The sequence below is a fragment of the Vespa crabro genome, chromosome 7 (assembly GCF_910589235.1).
Source record: "Vespa crabro chromosome 7, iyVesCrab1.2, whole genome shotgun sequence".
NCBI lineage: Eukaryota > Metazoa > Arthropoda > Insecta > Hymenoptera > Vespidae > Vespa > Vespa crabro.
Window position 1 is genome coordinate 5,255,001 of NC_060961.1, and position 19,695 is coordinate 5,274,695.

At 28.9% G+C, this 19,695-nt stretch overlaps 1 protein-coding gene across 11 annotated transcripts in view; it reads left to right on the top strand.

Annotated features, from left to right (window-relative positions):
- LOC124425601 (AF4/FMR2 family member lilli-like) overlaps window positions 1-19,695 on the top strand; it is a 131,172-nt gene that overhangs the window by 55,925 nt on the left and 55,552 nt on the right. For all 11 annotated transcript variants that reach the window (XM_046966144.1, XM_046966147.1, XM_046966141.1 and 8 more), the window contains 3 exons: window positions 9,200-9,392; window positions 11,015-11,365; window positions 18,427-18,800. In XM_046966144.1, coding sequence (XP_046822100.1) covers window positions 9,261-9,392; window positions 11,015-11,365; window positions 18,427-18,800 — 857 coding nt within the window. In that variant the 5' untranslated portion in view covers window positions 9,200-9,260. The remainder of the gene's footprint in view (window positions 1-9,199; window positions 9,393-11,014; window positions 11,366-18,426; window positions 18,801-19,695) is intronic.

Here is a 19,695-nt window from a genome sequence, read left to right on the forward strand (position 1 = left end):
GAGGGAAAGAGTGAAGTACTAGAGCAATCTCTTCTCTTCGTTGTCGTCTTTTTTTATTTCCCCTTTTTTTTTTCTTTTCGTTTTTTCTTTCTCGAAACATTGACGTTGATCGAAGGTAGAACGACGGAGGTAAAACGACTGACTGATTGACTGACTTCATGTTACTTTTATTTATGAGATCAAGAGACAGAAATAAAAGATGAAATGGGTCAATTGTTTCATCGACGATGGATCTATAGCCAATAGCCAAGAGGATACAATGACAGAGCTACGTGCGTTCTTGTCAAATAACGACTAATAAAGCTCATCGACGCTAACGAAGCTTTCCAGGTTCATTAATTATAACCACATCGTGTTTCCACAATAATGGTTTCTCTCTAGAAAGACAATGTAGGCATTGTCGAGATCTACCACGTTACCAAATATTATTGAAACGAAGAAAAATATTTGTAATAGTTACACGTTTACTACGAATTTTTTTTTTTTTTTTTTTAATTATAATCTTTTTTTTTTTTTTTTTTTTTTTTTTAATTATGATAATATCATAGATATGTCGTTTATAAATATCACGCAGCTTTTTTTTCTCTCTTTTCTTTTTGTATTATTTCGTAATACAAAACATCGTATACAAAATACGTATATATATATATATATATATATATATATCGATGTAAACGCGAATTAAATGATAAATCGTATTGTTGCATAGATTTTTGGTTGGTTAAGATCAACTTCGTAATAACACACAGTATACGTATTCGTTCGGAGATTAAAATAAATGTAACAATTTTAACGCTGCGGTCATGGAAGGTTGAAAAGGGAGAAAGAAAAAAAAGAAAAAAAGAAGAAAAAAAAAAAAGAGAAGTGGGAAAATAAAAAAGAAAAGAAGGATATTTTGCAAGGCGAAAATTTACTTTCGTTGAGACGATTATTTCCCCGTAAGGATTACCATGTGAATTTCGAGCGTTTCAGTGAAGAACTCGCACAATGCCCGTGGAAAGAAGATTCGTGAAATCCCATTGGGTCGCCGGTCGGCCATTAATCCGAGGGTAAGGCTCGGTCCCATGGACTTTTATCCTGGGATTTTCAGGAGAGGGCAGGAAACTACAAAGACAATTTGTTTCTGAAGGGTTCAATTCGTTATAGTGAAGTAGTAAAGTACGATGGAGTAAAAGAAAAAAAAAAAAAGAAAAAAAGGAAAAAAGAGGAGAAAGAGAGAGAGAGAGAGAGAGAAAGTAGAAAGAAAAAAGAAAAAAGAAAGAACACTTTTTATGGATACAATGACAAGGGCAGAGGGTCTCGCGTAAACCGAGTTTACGATACTTCATTGAATGCGATTTTGATACTACTGGTTGAAGATCCAAATGCGTTGAAATTCTCACTGAACGAATTTCAATGAAATCCTTGCGACTATCGCCGGAAGGAGAAGGGAAAAGATGGAAACGTTGGAAAGGGACGATGGAGATAGACGGTGATTTCCTTCTTAAATTTACTTTACCTCCGAGAATATTCACATGACTTTCTCAGAAACGATTCCAGTCGCTCTATTTTCACGAATGGCACGTATTCCAAAAATGCATCTCATTTCTACGGATTTTCCTATCGTATTCGACGTTCTTTAAAAAACGATTTTCGAAAAAAAGAAATATAAAACTATATATATATATATATATATATATATATATATATATATATATATATATATATATATATATAGAAAACGTCTGAGATATTTTTTATATTGGATTTAGAAAGTCAATAATCGAAAATCGCATAATCTTCTCAATTAATCATACTTATCGACGATCATACTGTAATTTCGTATAAATCGTACACGATAATCCGATATGTAGGAGTATCTATTAAAATGTCTGATCGGAAACGACTATTTTTACTGATTCTCATCCACGTAATAGAATAACGTATATAAAGTACATAGATCAAAGGTTGGCGATATTTCTTTACCTTTGTTGACCTAACGATTGTCAACATCAATCCGTTTCCTTACTATTTAAATTGGTAAACCAGAATTCGATGCACTTTATTAGAAACAAATACAGCTCAAAAGATACGGATGTATCTTCAGAAATAGCGACAATTTCTATTCCTTCTTATCTCACAAGAATAAATAAGAAGAAAGAGGATTCAAACAACGAGCCCGCAGTTTTGCTAATTTCTAATGTAAATTACTCGATGCCCTTTTAACTCCCTCTTTGCCCTTTTTAATAAAACGATTAAACGAAATCGCAGTCACGATCGTTGTTAAAAAATTTTCTTTTTTACTTTTTTAACAATTCTTTAAATTTAGAAATCCCGAAAAACCATTAAAAAACAATTAAAAATGTTAGCTATTTTTTTATGCAAACTTACTCACATTATTTAAATAGACATTAATTAATTATTAACGTTATATTAAAAGTTAATGTAATTAATAATTTATTAATAATTAATAATTATTTACAGAAGGATAAATAATTTTGTTTATTAATAATTTTATACAGAAGGATAAATTTCAACGTTTATTCTCATCGTATATCATTATACACTTATTGCGAAATGATTGATCAACATTGTCACATCCATTTACATATTTCTCGTTCCTCGTTTATTATTGCTGGCATTCTATAATATTTGAACGTGCTCAAATAATATCGTTAACTTTATTATTGTTTTTCATTCGGAAATGAAATCTGGACAACAATAATAGTTTCTAAAAGACTAGTAAATTTATTATTGTTCGTATTAACACTTGATTAGAATTCAATATATATATATATATATATATATATATATAAAATTGATGAAATTTCACAATAAACCTATTTATTTTCGCATGACACGATAGTGTATCGATTACTTATAAAACTAATTGTGAATTATTTACACACTAAAAGCAGATAACGATCTACATGCAATTTAAAAGACATTATTTCAAATAAAACAAATAAAAACACCTGCGATATTGCTCCATATGATGAAATAAATTTATAAACATATTATCGATATGAATAAAAAAGACAAAAAAAAATTAATCGCACATACAAAATGGATTATCTAAATTATCTAAATCATTAACGTAAAATCAGATAGACTCTATAATAACGGTAAACATTTATTATGCATTCTCAATCGTTTTGACAGTTCAAACCGAAAACATAACGAAATCGTAACTAGTTTAGATAAACTACGACGTCACGGCAAGACAACAGAAGTCTCTACAATTAATTGGAATTAGTCGCTTGACAGCATAGTATCTATTTTGACTTAATAGTCTTGGTCTTTGCGTTCCTAACTTTCTCGATAACTTCTCAACCACAAGAGACAGACGGATAGACAGACAAATAGATAGATAAATAGAGAGAGAGAGAGAGAGAGAGAGAGAGAGAGAGGATGAGTGTGAGAGTGAGACAAAAAAAATATAGGAATAATTCTTAAAATCGTTCCTTGAATTATAATGAATCATCTCGGGTTAATTGGATTTTATTATCGTGTTTTATGCACATACACATATAGATATACCTATACTAACAATACGTACATTTAATCATTAGAAATGCCTTTTCTTAAGATAATAAATGATTCTTCCAACTTCTTATATTTCTTATTTTCTTCTTAAGATCATAATACTCTTTCAGTTTTTATATAAACAGTTGAGTTACTTGGCTGGTAATTAAGTCTTTCATAAGAGCATTAAATCGGATTAGTAAAAGATCAGTAAAGAAGTGGACGAGTTCTGAAATTATGAGCAATCGTTTTGTTCTTTGATTTCTCTCATTCACATAGTTTTTGCAGGAATAGTTGCGAAAGAATTTCTTATTTCAAATCAAAAATCTTCTTTAATATTAAGAAAATAAGTAAATTAAGCTTGCGGATGGAAGCATGCCATTTAACAAATAAACATTTGGATGTTTTTAAAAGAAAAAAGAAAGAAAAGTCGTCGATTTGTTTCTTGAAGACAGAAAGAGAGAAAGAGAGAAAGAGAGAGAGAGAGAGAGAGAGAGAGAGAAAGAGAGAGAGAGAAAGAGAGCTTGTTTGCCACTGATTCGTGTAAACGTGACCGAGTATTACGAAACGCGTTTCTATAGAGACTAAAGAAAATTTTGTAAGATTAAAAAGACATTCGAGAAAGCTTTTTCGAGTTAACTCGAGCGGATTCGGCAAAAGAGGTCAACAACCGTACGTTGATTTCTCGGTAAAGAGACGTCTTTGAATTTTTCTCTTTTCTTGTCTTTTTCTATCTTTCTTTCTTTCTTTCTTTCTTTCTTTCTTTTTCTCTCTCGCGTTTTTTTTTGTTTTTGTTTTTGTTGTTACTGTCGTTGTTGCCATTGCCGTTGTTTTCCATTTCTTTCGTTTTTTCTTTTTTCTTTTTTTTTCTTTCTTTCTTTTCTTCTCTTCCACTTTATCTTTTATACACAAATCATGAAAAAAGAGCGAGGGCGAAAGTGCGCGTATATGTGTGCAAGCGCTAGTGAAGAATTTTTTTACAACGTTGAGTGCCACAGCTGTCATGCGAGAGTTGAAAGAAGAGAGTACAGAAAAAAAAAAAAAAAAAGAAAAGAAAAAGAGTAACAAGAAAATAAAGCAAAGAAAAAAATAATATAAAGTTTCGTCATAAAACAAAGAAAAAAGAAGAAAAAAAAGAAAAAGGAAAAATGATTCGTTAAATATCGAAAAAAAAATTAAATGACACATCATAAAGCTAAGATTTCTTTTAGATGGAAATTCGAAAAAAAGAAAAAAAATGTTTAGTCCTATTAATCATGATGCGTACACTATATCGACGAAATTACATTGTAATTAAGTGGAAAACTATATTACGTGCTCGGCTACCTCAGCTCGTACGGTTTATAATTATGTATCGCGCGTTATTACCGATTGGTAGATGCGTGCGTATCAGTACGTGCGCGCAATTCGAACGCATTCACGGCATCAATATACATTTCGTATTAATAACCGTTCTATCTATTAACATCAGTAATGGATCAGAATTTAGGAATAGGACGCCATTTGACTTTAATTTAGATGATGTTTCACTCGATGATGTAGTAATAAGACATGAAGGTATATGAAATTAAATAGAAAAAAAAAGAAACGAATATAGAGAAATTATATTCTTTTTTTCTTTTACTTCATATCACAAAAATATTGAAAATGATAGATCTTTTTAAAGAAATGAATTTTTTTTACAATACACTGAATGCATTCTTTCTTGTTTCTTTTTCTTTTTCTTTTTCTTTTCTTTTCTTTTTTTTTTTTTTTTTTTTTTTCTTCAATATGACTATGCAAAGCCAATTTTACGCTGCGTCAAAAATATAACATAATAAATAATATAAGATATTTTATTATTTATTATTATTTTACGCTATAAAGATGCAGAATAATGAATATATTATTACTATTATTATATGAACGATGAGAATAAAAAAAAAAAAAAAAAAAGAAAAAAAAGAGAGAGAAAGAAACATCGTTATAATCCAATAATTAAGAAAATATCGAGATTCTCGGTGTTAAAACGTAACGACATTTTAAGAACGATCGAATCGAAATATCTACCTAATCCTTTTACATGCTGGAATTATGTCCTGATTTCGAATTTTGCTATCAGTCACGAAACGTATCGGTATCGATCAACAAACCGCGACGAGCTTCTCTTACGTACGCGTAATCACTCTTCCGCGATTAAAAGTACTAGTCAAATATATTTTCCTGAAGAGTATCCATCCAATAGAACGAACGTAATGCGATAGAGAATTGGCTCTCTCAGAATGACATAGTAGACAGTGGATATAACGAAAATCGTTCCCATAGGATAGATAGAGATTTATCCAGAGAAATATTTTTTTATCTAGGCACGCATACGAAATAATTTTTATTAAATAGACGTTTGCAATAATCTTTCTCTTTCGTCATACAGATTTTATTATTGATCGTCTATTCGAAATAATTTCAATGTACATATTTATTTATTATTAATTTTATAAGATCTTAACTATTTGAATTGATGATTATTTACTTTCCTGTTCGTTAAGATAATTTAATATACTTTTTATTGTTATTATATTTTAATTATATATTATATCGATTTTATTTATAATTATAGCTTTGAAATAATATTAAATCATTTATTATTATTATTTATTCTATTATATGAATTTTCATTTCAATATCGTTGCGCGTTATATATTTAGTTTCATGATTAGGTTACACGTGTTTCTTGATTCATGTATCTAAATATTAAAATTTTGAAATTCAAATCGTCGTTATACTAACATGTTATTTTTGTGAGATATTTTATACGCCAACAATATGTGTATGCATGTGTGTTGGTATGGGTATGGGTATGTGAATATATAACAATAAATAAAAACAAAAAATATGGCTATATATAGTGGATAAGAAGTATAAGAAATAAACATTATATGTATAAGACTCATTTAATTTTTAATTATAAAAATAACAAAGGAGAACGCTCTTTAAAATACTATGCTATACGAAAACTATATAAGGTAAGCCAGATAGTATAGTAAACAAAGTATACTACAATTAAGAAAAAATATATTTAAACAATGTTATCTTTCTTTCTTATATTTTATTTAAAAGTTTCTTAAATTAAAAATTTTCTTATATTTATTTTTAATATCTCATTTATATATTCTCTTTTTATTTTTTTATTTTTCTTTTTTTTTGAATGAATGAATGAATGAATGATCCATTTTTTTACACACACACACACACGCGCGCGCGCGCACACACATACATAAAATCCTACACGTAAATTTAAAGTCCAAGCTGAGATTCAATTGGCAAGCAAGATATCAACTTCAAACTCGTTTTACATTCCTTCCTATCTCCGAATGTCAATATTTGTCAGGAATATTCGGAAAGTTCAATCCTTTCTCTCCACTACCGATAAATTCTATCCCACTTCTTTTTTCTTCCTCTTTCTTTTTTTTTTTCTTCTTCTTTATTTGCTTCATAATATGCCCGATTAATGGCAAACTGAAACAAAAGTTAGAATCTAACTTTTCGATATTCAGAATGTAAGACATGAGAAATCATGACCGAGCAATTATTATTATTATTATTATTATTATTATTATTATTATTATTATTATTATTATTATTATTATCATCATCAAACATGAAGTATCGAATACTCATTAAGTAAATGCACTTGCATTTTTCTCGATACATGTCTGGAAAAATTGTTCTTCTCTCTCTCTTTCTCTCTCTTTCTCTTATTCTCATTTTCTCTCTATTTTTCTCGACGTCGTTTCTTCTTTATTTCCTTGCAAGTATATATATATATATATATATTTTTTTTTTTTTTCAATCTTTCCGAGGAAACATAACGTTTTAGGAGAAAACGACGTCGCCCGATGGAAGGTTGACGTGGAACGCAATGTAACATGTTCTCGCATACAAAAACGAACGTTCTCTCATTTCGTGAGAGTATACACTTGGTAGAACAAAAAATAGTTTGAAAGTGGTTCGGTGGGATAGGTAGTGGGACGATGGTTAAGATGAAAGTTAAAAAGAGATAAAAAAAGGCAACATTGAAATTAGCGACCTTGGACAATTTTTTTATTGCTGATGTATCCAACGAGGAAGACAGTTTTGTGTTCGTCGTCGAATAATGTTGGAAGCAAAGATAGAGATGGAAGTAGAGAAGGAATGGTGGGAAAGGGTGAAGAGTAAAGGGTGCAAAGGAAACACGTTTGATGATAGAAGGGGGTTGGTATGAGACATACATTTCGTTGATGACCTGGGCTACCTCGAAATACATTCTCTAAATATGTGTGTGTGTGTGTGTGTGTGCATTCTCATATTGTATGCATATCGTGCTTTTATAACAGGTATTAACTACGCATGACCTAGATTGCTTATTTACTTAACCGATAATGACTAATAATACGTTATGGCACGGGTGAACCTAATCGATCGCGACCACCACTCTTTCTCTCTTTCTCTCTCTCTCTCTCTCTCTTTCTTCTCTCTTTTTCTCTGTCTTTCTCTTTCGATATACCCCATGTGTACGTTCATCCTCCCGAGATATATAAATGCAAAGGAGAAAATTTTATCATTCGAAGAAAATATATTATTTGTCGTGTTGATATTTAAAGAAATTGAAATATGTATTCTTTTGGAATATTAAGAATTCGCAATATTACTGGGAACATGTCGTTCCTATTTATTTTTAAATTGTTTCTTTTGTAAAGAAAATTATTTTACGTTTCTACCTATTTACCGTAGTGAAACAACCAACGCTCGTATCCTCGTTTGTTTCCCGTGAGAAAAAGAAAATTTGTTGCATGTTATAGCACTTATATATTTCCTTTTTTTTTTTTCTTTTTTTTCTTCTCTTCTCTTTCCATATCATCGAATTGTTAAGTTTATCTGCATTGTGGAATTTTGATCTATCATATATCGACGGATATTAATATCGAGTATCGTTTTCACATATTTGTAAATTTATTTCGTCTAAATTTTTCTTCGTTTCTTTTCATTTTTTTTTTTTCGTAGATTTTTCTTTTTGTCCTTTTTTCTTTTTTCGAATAAATAAAATAAACAAAATAATTGTTAGGTCCAATTAAATTCTTTAACAGTTGACTCTAAATATTTATTTCAAAATATCGAAACAATTTAATATCAAATTGTATTACGAAGTTATATTTACAATAATAATATCATTATATATTTCTTTTCAAAAAATAAATTATAAAACGATGATATTGATTTATTTTGTTATTCTGAAATTAATTCATAACTTTACCATATAAAAATATATTATACAAAGTAATAATTATTAACCTATGAATGCGGTGGAAATTATCGAACGTCGAACATTAAATCGATATTATTTAAAATATTTCTAACATTTTTTTTGGAATATTTTTAAAACATAAAAAATATATTTTTTCGTAAATATATATATATATATATATATATATATATATATATAAAATATATAAATCACTTTTCTTTCTATAGACTTTTTATCCGTCAAACAAATATACCGAGATTACATTCTAAAGTTAATTTCGCAATCTACGTATTAATTGTTACTTTTTATAGCTTTTTTTTATCTTCCTAAAATTTTCTTTTCCCTTTTCTTAATCGATCACATTTCCCCGATAAATAAATGAATCGATAAATTGAATGAATAATTACGAACCAACGAAACGTACCATTTCCGTAGATCGTAAAACACGTCGAACGACAATAATCATTCGTAACGGGAGGAGCGGCTAGTCTCGAAGATGGCGAATTTATCGGGACGCCTCATTAAAAAAAAGGGAAGGAATGGAAGGAAGAAATCGTGTTTCTTGCTAATAGCGGTACCCAATCACGTGCATAGCTCTATCCAGCTCGCGAGACATTTAATCGAAAAGGTAATCGCATTCCGGCGTCCTCGTAAACGTTTATCTCGATGCTACCGAGAATAGAGACAGATTAATTCTTCTCTCTCTCTCTCTCTCTCTTTTTCTCTCTTTTTCTCTCTTTCTCTCTCTCTCTCTCTCTCTCTCTCTCTCTCTCTTTCTCTCTCTATGCTTTCGTCGTCTTTTTTCTTTTTTCTATTTTTCTTCCATTTTTTTTTCTTTTTTTTTCGATTATGAATAGCTTTATCTTCCTCATGTGAACCTCAATACAGGTCGATATACCAGATAAGGGATGAGAATTTTTCCACACGATCGGCTTGTCTTCTCCATTCTAATAATTTTTAAAATCGCATCCGACCTTTCCAAGTACGTAAGGATCGATAACTAACATGGAATTAGAAAATCTTCGAATACCGATGGGGATATTTGTATTCTCTTACTTTTGTTAATTAATATTCGTATTTCTATTGGAACATTAATATAATATACGGCTAGATAATTGATAATATATATATATATATATATGGAAAATAAAAATTAGATTATTGACCACTTTCATCTTACTTTCCTAAGTGTTCGTGTCCTTCCATTTCAAACGATTTTTTTTTTGTATTTTTTAATTAAATACAATTATGAAATACGTTTTTTTTTTACACTCGTATGTAATATTTAAACGCAAAATTAATCTCAGTTACGTGCATTGTCTCGTTCGTATAATTATCTCAAAAAAAAAAAAGAAGAAGAAAAAAAAAGAAAAGAAAAAAAAATTTTTTGAATTCGTTTGTAAAATTTAAAAATAAATCTCCCCTTTCCATTTTACCCCCCCCCCCCTCGCCCCGTACCCAAAAGAAAAATGTCTATTACAAATATAATTAATTACATTGATGATAATTATATTTGGGGATATATATTTTCTATGTAATTTTATTAAAAATATTATTACGTATATTCCATTATATTAAATGTTTTCCATCATGACATTAAAATTTCTATTTAAGAACGTAAATCGTTCTCAAGATAAACCATTACCAAAAGTTTTATTCATGGAGTAAGAAATCCTTCCAGAATCTTCGCAGTAAGCAAACTCTAAATCGATCAAAACTTTTGAAAGAAGTTTGTTACATTACGTTCTAAAATATCACATATTTGTAATGTCAAATTCCTATCATATCATTCACCTAGAATCCATAGGTAACGATAAAAATTCATAACCAGGCAATATCTAATAGAAATAGTTATAGGATATATCCAACGTTTTAATATCCCTTTTGCATATAAAATTACTCATTAGATTGATCGATCGTTCGCAGTATAAAGGTGACCGTAATAGTGAAATTAACCTTTCTTGATGATAAGAAATGAAAGCAGAAATCATGAATGAGCGATAGAATGAGAGATAGAGAGATAGAGAGAAAGAAAGAAGACATAGAGATAAATTGATAGAGAGAATGATATATATATATATATATATATATATATATATATAGAGAGAGAGAGAGAGAGAGAGAGAGAGAAAGAGAAAGATAGAGATATAGAAAGAGAGAAAAAGAAAAAGAGAGTGAAAGAGAGAGAGAGAGAGGGGAGGAAGGGAGGAAAACGTACTAACAAAAAATATAAAACCTATCGGTCCACAGGGATGTTTGGAGAATCGTGGCTCCCCTGGGAGGAGCGGCGGAGCAGGAGGAGGAGGAGGAGGAGGAGGAGAAGCAGGAGGAGGAGGAGGTTCACGGGGTACCGGGTGTGATTCAGGAGATTCGCAGTCGCAGCCATCTCGCGGAGGACGTCATGGAGCCTCGGAAGGCTCATCGAAGGACGGTGACCTGCTTTCACATGCGGCTTCCGCTTTGCGTAGACTTCACTTCAAATCCGCTGGTGGAAGTCGTAGCTGTCGTACGGTGCCAAAGGTCGTGGTCATGGGTTCCAGTACAGCGTCTGAGACCACGATCAACACCAGTACCGATAGCGCCAATACTATGGTCACTATGGTGAGACAATTGTTTTTCCTTTTCTGTCTTTTTTCTTTTTTATTATTATTATTATTATTATTATTATTATTATTTATTCAAACAATGGAAACAGTGATTATTTAAATCAATAGTATCGAATCATTTTAATCACTACGATTTAGATAATAATAATAATAATAATTATTATTATTATTATTTTTTTTGTTTTATTTTTTTAATGAATATCTTTATCACATTAATCAATTCTTATTATTATCTTTGATTATTAATAAATATATTTTCTTATATCGTAACGATAAATTTATCATTGAACGCTTGATGAGTCAGGAAAGTAACCGTCGAAAATAACGTGACTAACTCTAACATAAGTGTCTTATCCCCACTTTCTTGCACTTTATCCAATTCCGTATTTCATGCTTTATCAAGTTCCGTTCTAAGAGCTTAAATTACCTACAGTGCAGATCTCTTTCTCAGTAATATGCTGTAACAGTTAATAATAATTAAATATCTTATATATAAAATATATATTATCTTTAATGGTTAATAATTAATTAAGATTTACAATAATTAATACAATTGAAAATTAATACAATCGATTTGTGATAATTAGTAACAATTATTATTATTATTATTATTATTATTATTATTATTATTATTATTATTATTATTATTATTATTATTATTATTATTATTATTATTATCATCATTATTATTATAGAAATTTTCAAATAGGTAAAATGATAGAGGGATGAAATATTATGTCTAATGATAATTACATATACACTTTAAATGTAATAATGAATAATATTAAAGATTCTTGATTCTTTAAAGCTTTTGAAAATATCTTTCTACTTTCACACAATAATTTGAGGAAATTTGTAAAATTCAATTGATGTGTTTTGATAGAAAGTTCGTAAATGGTCGGATCTAACAAAGACGTAATTCCTTCGAGAGGTATCAAGGAAGTACAATTGGAGCAATTTAGAACTTTTCAATGATCTTATTCATTTCGAATGTTTTCTATTTCATGAAAGGTAGAATTGGAAATTATTCAAAAATGGATATACAACATTTAATAAAAATTTTCTTTTTCTCGAAAGATTCAGAATAATTACAAAAGAATCAAAAAGAATCAAAAGATTATTATTATTATTATTACTATGCATATATGTTTTTTTGCGAGTGCCAAAGATGCATTTAATGAAAGTTTTTCTCGTGAAAAAAATTGATAAGAATTATAACGCTTAGGATTATTAATATTATTATTATTATTATTATTATTATTATTATTATTATTATTATTATTATTATTATTATTATTACTATTATTATTATGTATATATGTTTCTTCTCAAGTGCCAAGGTGCCTGATCCTTTAAGACATTTGTGAGGACAAATCCAACACAAAGCGGCCTTGTGAGAATTTATAATGGAATTGTGCAATAAGATGTGAACTGTTGTTATTAAAATGAAAATTAAATAAATGACTAAGGCTATTGTGGTGCTACGGATTGATTATTACTATTATTATTATTATTATTATTATTACTGTGATAGATATTAACGGAGAAGAGGTCACACGATATATAATTTTAGGATTTTAATTTGTTTAAAAATATAGGTGAAAATATAGTTTCATTAAAAAAATTCAGAATTCTCGAATTTTTATCTCGAAATTTTATATTTCTCCTTCCTTTTTTTTCTTTTTTTTTTTTTCTTTCTCTTGCAACTTTTTACTGATTATTTATCATCGTTATATTCAGAATATTTCTACAATTTAGGTATTTAAATCTAACGACGAAATTATTTTTCTGTTTTTAATTTTTAATTATCATGTTTATAACTCGATAGTTCAAAGAGAGATTATTTTAGTCCACTGAGGTATCTCCAGGCTCTTAAGCTAACCTTCTCACGAGTGTCTATTTAAATTAGAATAGAGATACTCGTCCCCATAGTAATAAAGTTACAAGTATAGTTTATACTTGCTTATACCAAGCTATATTGCCGTAAAGACCACTGCAAAGGACTAACATCGAATGGTTTATTACTTCATTATGTCGAATCTTCCTTTATTCTTGCTTTATCATTATCTAACAACAAGCCAATTGAACTTTGTTTATGATTTGATATATCTTTCATTTCTGTCAGAAGTTTTAAAAATTTTAAGAAAAAATTCATTTATATTGAGAAAAAATTAATTATAAATTTTAAGACAAAATTCAGTTAAAAATTCATTATCGTTGTACAAAAAAAAAAGAAAAAAAAAATAAATGTACGAAATGAAAACCAACGTAATGCATAAAGTTTAAAACCAACGTAATAATAAAGTTTCGTTCGAGACATATCATTCACAATATATATATATATATATATATATATATATATATATATATATATATATATATATATCAGGGTTATATCTAATAGAAACTAATTTATATTGGTTACATAACTATATGATGCCACAATAGTATATACGCGATTGGATTGTCCCGTTAGCACGTATCTCCTATTATTTGTTATTCATAACGTGAGTGTTATATATCAGAAATTATTAAATCGTTTGAAATATTGACGCAATTATTTGATTCAAATGATACAAGAGCAATTATCGATGAAAATTAGGGATGAATATTACTTTATCGATTTTTCTTTGATTTACAATCGTAACATTATAATGGGATAATTAAAGGGTATTGTTTATCGTATATCGTTTTTTTTCTTTTTTTTTCTTTTTTTTTCTTTTTTTTTTAATATATCTTTATTACGTATTTGTTTTTTTTTTTTTTTTTTTTAACTAATCTTTTACTGTGGTATTATAGAAACAAATGTCTATTCTCTTATACGCGTATTGAAAATTTCATTTATTTATTTATTTATTTATTTATTTATTTATTTATTCCTTTTTTAATTTTTTACTTACATTCCATCAAATCAATCTTCCTGAAATTTTTGCAGATAATGGTTATTCTTAATTTTTTGTGATCGTGTCATTCAAAGGATCCTTTGTAAGAATCATCCCAGAGAAATAAATCATTTCTTTTTTAATCCTTAACAATTGATCTATAATTTATTCTGAGATAAGAAATTTCACAGAATGACTTTTCAGGCGAAGAAGATATTTTTTTTAGCAAATAATAATAACAACGAAAATTGACACGGAAATTCACTCCGTGTCTATATTTATCCACCTATACTCTTTGATTCGGTTTGAGAATCTTCAAAATTTTAAGTAATAATCAAGTTTTTAAAAAGAAAAGAAGAAAGGAAAGAAAAGAAGTAGAAAAGAAAATTTGTTTCAAAATTTTTAATAAATTTCACATAAATTATTATTCTGAAATATATTTTTCATGATAAAATTTCAAAATTATATATCGTGTTTTGTTCTTGAGAGATCGTAAGTAGAGATAATCTATATTTTGATCAAACACGAACGTTAAAAGATCTTATCTTTTGAAATTTCTAAGGACAGTTTTGTAATAGTAGAGAGATATCGTAAGGCAGTTTCTTCGGGTTGTTTCATGTAATATTCAATGTAACGTCGTACTTTATTATTATGAACGTTAAGATATCCGATTGGATATCCTACTGAAACTAGTTCTAAACGGCTGACACTAACTTCTAAGTTACATGGAAAATGATTCTCCAAGTTGACCATTCCTAGCCCACTAACTTAGTTTCAGTCTTTCAGAAACGTAGGATACGGTTGAATAGGAGAAGAGAAAGAGGAGAACTAACGTAGAAATGTTGTGCCCGATTAAGGAGAAAAGCTACTCTAACAGCGTCAAATATAGACTGTTTTTATCAATTTTTTTTTTCTTTTTTTTTTGTAACAAATCAATAACTCAGTAAAAATAATCTTGTATATCATTAACACTAGATTTAATGACGTATTTTTATTGCATCCGTCAATATATAATAGGATACTAGAGTAAACACACTTTATTCGTTATTATTTTTAGTTCATCTATTTTTATAATAATAATAATAATAATAATAATAATAATAATAATAATAATAATAATAAACAAAAACAACTTTCAATTAACGTTCCTTTAATAATTGTAATTTTGTTAATTGTAAAAGAAATTTAAAATCCATTATTCTTTCAGGTATAAATGTTAAATTACAGATATTTTTAAATTGTTAAAATCAAAAATATTACGACAAAATATTGTTTGTTTGTATTATAGTAAATAAAACATTCTTACGTAGTCTTAAACTATACTTGGATGTAGTTTCGATTGGACGGAAAATTGTTGTTTTACGAAATGACGACATTTTGATGAAAATATTAAAAAAAAAAAAAGAAAAAAAAAATAAACGAAAAGATTTTTAAGTACTCTATAAAAATTAATTTTTTTTTAATTGAAATAATGCCAAATAAAGTCAATGATAATATAACGTTTTAAGTATCCTATGTAAATTTCAAATCGTTCAGATATAAAAATTCATTAAGATACTCGTACGCTCGATTAGAAAATTATACTTTCGAATAATTATACTTACGAACGTAAAACATTAATGAAAGTCATTACAATTCTGTCAATAGAACTCTGTTTAAATTTCGATATAATATAATTGCGAGAAAATATATTCGAAATATCAGGAACATTACAAAAATTAAATAAAAAATTTCGATATATTCAAAACCTCATAACTTCTCAAACGTATGTACATACTTACTTCTTCATCTCTTCTTCTTTTTCCTTAACAGTTACGTTACATAGTACGCATTGAATAAATAATAAAAAGTGTTTCTCAAAGAGGACACGAGTATCGCATGTAACTGCATTCCTTTTCTTTTTTTTTCTTTCTTTTTTCTTTCTTTTTTCTTTTTCTTTTTTCTTTTTTCCTTTTTCTTTTTTATCGTACCATTGAAAAGCCCTTCTTTCTCGTGGGTATAAAAAATAGATAAATAGAGAGAAAGAATAGAGAAGAGAGAGAGAGAGAGAAAAGAAGAAGAAATAAGAGAATAACGATCATAATGAAAGGTGAGTTAGTACGTTCGTTGAAAGTACATAAGTGACTCGAGAGAACGTTAAAAACGTAACGAAGGTGACATTCATTGTTTGCAAAATAACGATTATTCCCGGTGCTCTTGCTAGTGCTCGAATTTACCAGCTTAAAGTTGCATGAATCAAAGAGTTGAAAGATTAAAGGGAGCCTTCTATGAAATTCATTTTAAACGGATGCCGCGAGAACCGTTTTAATATTCCATGGTTACATCAGAGTGCTGTGACGCTCTGGTAAAAGAGAGAGAGAGAGAGAGAGAGAGAGAGAGAGAGAGAGAGAGAGAGGGAGAGGGGAAAAGAAAGAGTAGAAAGATGGTTAGGTGAATGGGTGTTTGGTTGGTTGCTTGGTTGATGGTTAGGAAGGGGAGGAGGGTTGAGGAAATTTCCTGTTATTATTACGAGCAAGAAATTAATAATTTTCCGAAAGTAACTGTTACCTCTACCATCTCGTCCTGTCTCACCCTATACCACCCCGTCCCGTCCTATCCCATCCTATACCACCTCGTCCTATCCCACCCTATACCACCTCGTCCTATCCCACCCTATACCACCTCGTCCTATCCCACCCTATACCACCTCATCCCGTCCAACTCTATACTACCCCGTCTCATCTCACCCTATACCACTCTGTCCCACTCCGTCCCACTCCGTCCCGCCCCATCTCGTTCGTTCGTACGCGTGATACTCGCGAGCTTGCTTTGCTCGACGAGAATTAAACTTCCTTTTTCACGCGCAACGTCGAGAAAGCACGATCAAGTCTCCCGATTTGATTTAATTAAACTTGGGTAGTAAATTTCTACATCGTTTCTCATAAAACGGTAAAGTACTCATCGATCCTTAAGGATTTCGCTTCGTTATATATATTCTCGAATCTTTGTATATATATATATATATATATATATATATATATATATATATATAAGTGACGTAAAACGTCACCATTGAATGACCATTTTAAAATATGGATAATAATTGTCGAGATATTTTAATCTGTATTAGAAAATTTCATGATCGGTCGGTCAGTCAGTCGGTCGTTGGAATTTTTTTCTGACTGATAAGATATAATTCTTTACGATATTAGTTATAAAATATACACTATGATCGATTAATGTTAATATATCGAGATATTGTATTTCATTATTAATTGTTATTATAACGTGTCCTAAATATAATTAATTGATTAATAAAATCGAATATTAGAAGGAAAAATGTGATATTATAATATATTATTTTATTATATTACGATATGCCCGTGACATATAATAATGATGGATCGATTTCTTTTATAATTAATTAAAATATAATGTAAAAAGTGATAAAGTACCACAACTGTTCGATTATCAATCATATTCACATTATACGGGTTAGAGTATTAACAAAATATATTTTTTAACCTGACTTTTCCATTAAGAAAATCTTTATCATAATATAAATGCTCGTTGCTATGTTTGATGATCTCAAAAAAAAAAAACCAATACATTTAATACATCCCCTCCCCCTCCTCTTTTTATGTTTATGTAGGTCGTTCACTGATCATTTTTCAATAGGACAATATTACAGTTTATGGTATCTCTGAAATAATATTCGAATGGATCACTTGCAAACAAACTTTCGTTAATTATATATTACATTTATATTATATAGTACATTATTATATAGTACATATTATATAGTACATTAATTATATATTAATGTACATTAAATATATATATATATATATATATATAATATTATATTTATTTTATTTCGTGATAACAAAAAAAGAAATTGATATATCGCGATAACATAATTTTATGATTTAAAAAATACTTTCTTAATCAATCAATAAAAATATTAAAATAGTTGTCAATAATAAAATGGATGATATAAATATGTTTATCCTTTTCGATCTTTTAGTTTGCTTATTAAGAAAAAAAAAAAAAAAAAAAGAAAACCTAGAATAATACAATAAGTTTATGAAAAGAGATGAAAGTTTCTTTGATTATCGATTAAAGAGAGATAAATTGCGATGAAATTTTCAATGAATTTTTATTAATAGTTAGTTAAAACTAACGATCGTTGCAGGTGACGACGACGGACGGAGAACAACCAGACGACAGTTTTGACTTGATAGACGTACCACCGGAAATGTCGCCGCCACCTGTCGCGCCAACGTCGAAGGACACGCAAAGTAATTCTTCCGGCACGCAACAAATCGTTCTTCCATTGGAGAAGGTCGATTCCAATCACGTAGAATATAATTCGAAAGGCACGGTCAACGTACAATCCAGCAGCACTGCCCAGCACGGTGCCATGTCGTCGCCGATTTCTGATATGGTAAACGACACGGGTGCACCCCCACCAACCCCTATGATTGGAGCTCATCAAGAGTGCAGGTTCACTTTTATTAGCGGTAGAACACCACCCCTTCCTGATCTAAGGGCAGCCGAATTTTTCAGGTGAGAATTTCCTCCTACTTTATATTTACGATACTCATTTGTAAATGATATGTCAGTTTATTTTATCATTTATTTATTTCTATTTTCTTTTTTCTTTTTTTCATTTTTCCTACAGATATTATGTATATATAAACAAAAAAACAAAAACAAAAAAAAATAAATGATGGAGATACGAATTTTTCTATAGTTTCACCAAAGGAATATCATTTAGTTTGCTTTCTTAATGGATCGTACGAATGATTTCATGTTTGAGTTACTCGTGAATGAACTAATGAACTATGGCTGTTTACGAATGTCCGTTCAGTTTGTGGTCAGAATATCTAATACTAAAGAGTTAGAACTTAGTTGCCGTATATATTGCCATTCGCTCGTTTCAACGAAGAGACATTTCGATAAATACGTCCCGAGATTGTCCTTACTTCTCTCAAAGACATAAAAGCCGAAACAATGAAAGCTCGCGTTGATTGTTGAATTTAATGAGATAACTTTGTTCTAATGTATTCGCATATATGTTTGAACATTTCGTATTAATGAAAAAAATAAAATATAAATTTTACATTCCCTATATATTGAATATATTCTCTACAGTGAGTATACTAAATCATTTTATTTTATATTAACAATTTAATTTCATCTTATTATCTATCTATCAACATATCTTCAAATGTTAATCTTTTACTATTTAAAAGATAGAAATTCTATTGGTAATAATTGAAAGGAATTTTGTGAAAAAGAAAAACCAATCTCGGAAAAAAAATTCATTTCAATTATATAAAATATTATTTCAAACATTGCAACGTTATAACACGTTTAAAGAGATATCCATCGATTTATATATTTTGTAAAATATCATTTTCGGATAAACATATTTTGTAGAAGAGAAAAAGAATAAAAA